This window comes from Serinus canaria, chromosome W (assembly GCF_022539315.1).
Source record: "Serinus canaria isolate serCan28SL12 chromosome W, serCan2020, whole genome shotgun sequence".
NCBI lineage: Eukaryota > Metazoa > Chordata > Aves > Passeriformes > Fringillidae > Serinus > Serinus canaria.
In genome coordinates this window covers 5,466,506-5,468,356 of record NC_066342.1, presented here as the reverse complement: position 1 = coordinate 5,468,356, position 1,851 = coordinate 5,466,506, and the positions used below count along the sequence as shown (strand labels likewise).

At 47.9% G+C, this 1,851-nt stretch overlaps 1 protein-coding gene across 1 annotated transcript; it reads left to right on the top strand.

Moving 5' to 3' along the window:
- Nucleotides 1–287: 287 nt before the first annotated feature.
- On the top strand, nt 288–1,340 carry LOC127060953 (endogenous retrovirus group K member 19 Pro protein-like). The gene is made up of 2 exons (XM_050986296.1): nt 288–554; nt 1,161–1,340. The coding sequence occupies exons 1-2, from the start codon at nt 288–290 to the stop codon at nt 1,338–1,340; spliced, it is 447 nt and encodes a 148-aa protein (XP_050842253.1).
- Nucleotides 1,341–1,851: the final 511 nt, after the last annotated feature.

The following is a 1,851-nucleotide window of genomic DNA, read 5'->3' as shown; positions in this document are numbered from 1 at the left end:
ACTGCTTTGTCTATTGACTTTAAAAATAAGAAGGTTTATCATGTTCCCACAGGTAAATATGGACCAAAAGGTAGTCCTTCTGACATCTTAATTATAGGTGATACTCTCAATAGCCCAAAGGAAATTTTTGTTGTTCCTGAAGTGAAAACAGTGCTCCCAGGACAAGAGATTCTTGTTCAGGTGTGTTGCATGGACTTAGCATTTTTTCTTTCAAAGGGAACTCCAATCTCACAAGCCTTTCTACTCCCAAAAAATCACAGGGAACAGGTTCCTCCAACCCTACAGCAATGTGGGCACAAGTTGTGGGTCCAAGCAAGCCTACCATTGAGTGCAGCCTTAACTACAAAGGGGAGAGGATCCACCTACCGGGGATGCTGGACACCGGTGCTGACGTGACCATCATCGCTCGCTCAGATTGGCCATCACAGTGGGACCTACAACCCATTGCAGGCATGATTTCGGGAATTGGTGGGGCTACTGTATCTATGCAAAGCAAGAACAACATCCTCATCGAAGGGCCTGAAGGCAAGCTGGCAACCATCCGCCCATTTGTGGTAAGGGCTCCAATCACCCTTTGGGGCAGAGATGTTCTATCCCAATGGGGTGCTACCCTTCGCATTCCCACTCAGGATTTTTAATTGGGGCCACTGAGGCACGTGCACTGCCAGAGAATCCTCGTCTAACTTGGAAATGCCATAAACCGATCTGGACCCCTCAGTGGCCCCTCTCTGATGAAAAGCTGTGCGCATTACAAGATCTGGTAAAGGAACAGCTCAACAAAGGCCACATCACAGAGTCTACCAGCCCTTGGAACTCTCCAGTCTTCGTACTACCTAAACCTGGAACGGGCAGGTGGAGGCTCCTCCACGATGTTCGCAAGATCAACGAGGTCATCGAGGACATGGGTTCTCTCCAGCCTGGCTTGCCCTCCCCATCGATGCTGCCCAGAGACTGGTCACTTGCTATCATAGATATTAAGGACTGTTTCTTCAGCATCCCACTGCACCCCCAAGATGCTCCAAAATTTGCATTTTCTGTACCCTCTCTTAACAAAGAGGCCCCACTCAAAAGATATCACTGGCGGTTTTCTTCCTCAAGGTCTGAAAGTCTCTCCAACTATATGCCAGTGGTATGTTGCTCACATCCCGTCACCCGTTCAGGAACTATTTCCATGTGCTATCATCTACCACTATATGGATGATATCTTAGTTTGTGCATCTGATAAGAGTTACTTAGAAGAAGCGATCAAAATGACCATCGAAACCATAGTAAAGACAGGATTTGAGATTCGTGAGGACAAAATACAGTACACCAGCCCATGGACCTATCTTGGAGTCTAGATCCGGGAAAGAACAATCATACCCTAGCAGCTCACCATACGAGTCAACCCAAAAACCCTGAGAGACTTACACAGCTTATGCGGATCTATCAACTGGGTTCGTCCTTTGCTGGGTTTAACCACAGAAGATCTTGCTCCTCTGTTAAACCTTCTGCGTGGCACCAAAGACCTGGATTCTCCATGCACTCTCACAACAGAAGCCTGAGGTTCCATCACCAAGGTCCAGGAAGCCCTATCCTCACGCAAGGCTCATCGTTTCGAGCCCAGCCTGCCTTTCCAGTTCATCATCCTGGGAAAAGCACCTCGATTCCATGGACTGATTTTCCAATGGGACTTACAGCTTCGAGACCCTTTGCTGATCCTGGAATGGATTTTTACAAGCTGTTGTGGTGTAAAGCTAGGTTCTTCCCCTCAGCTGTGACTACTTCCTCCTTGCCTGTCCCCTGCTCAGTTCTGGATTACTGTATCAAGATCCACATTTCAGGAAGGGCATCATGAGATTGGCAGAAGTT

What these genes read in the sequence shown, in the direction of transcription:
- LOC127060953 (XM_050986296.1), top strand. Translation starts at nt 288, where the DNA reads ATGTGGGCACAAGTTGTGGGTCCAAGCAAGCCTACCATTGAGTGCAGC. An exon ending in CAACCATCCGCCCATTTGTG is followed by an intron (nt 555 to 1,160) that starts GTAAGGGCTCCA and finishes TCACCCGTTCAG; the next exon opens with GAACTATTTCCATGTGCTAT.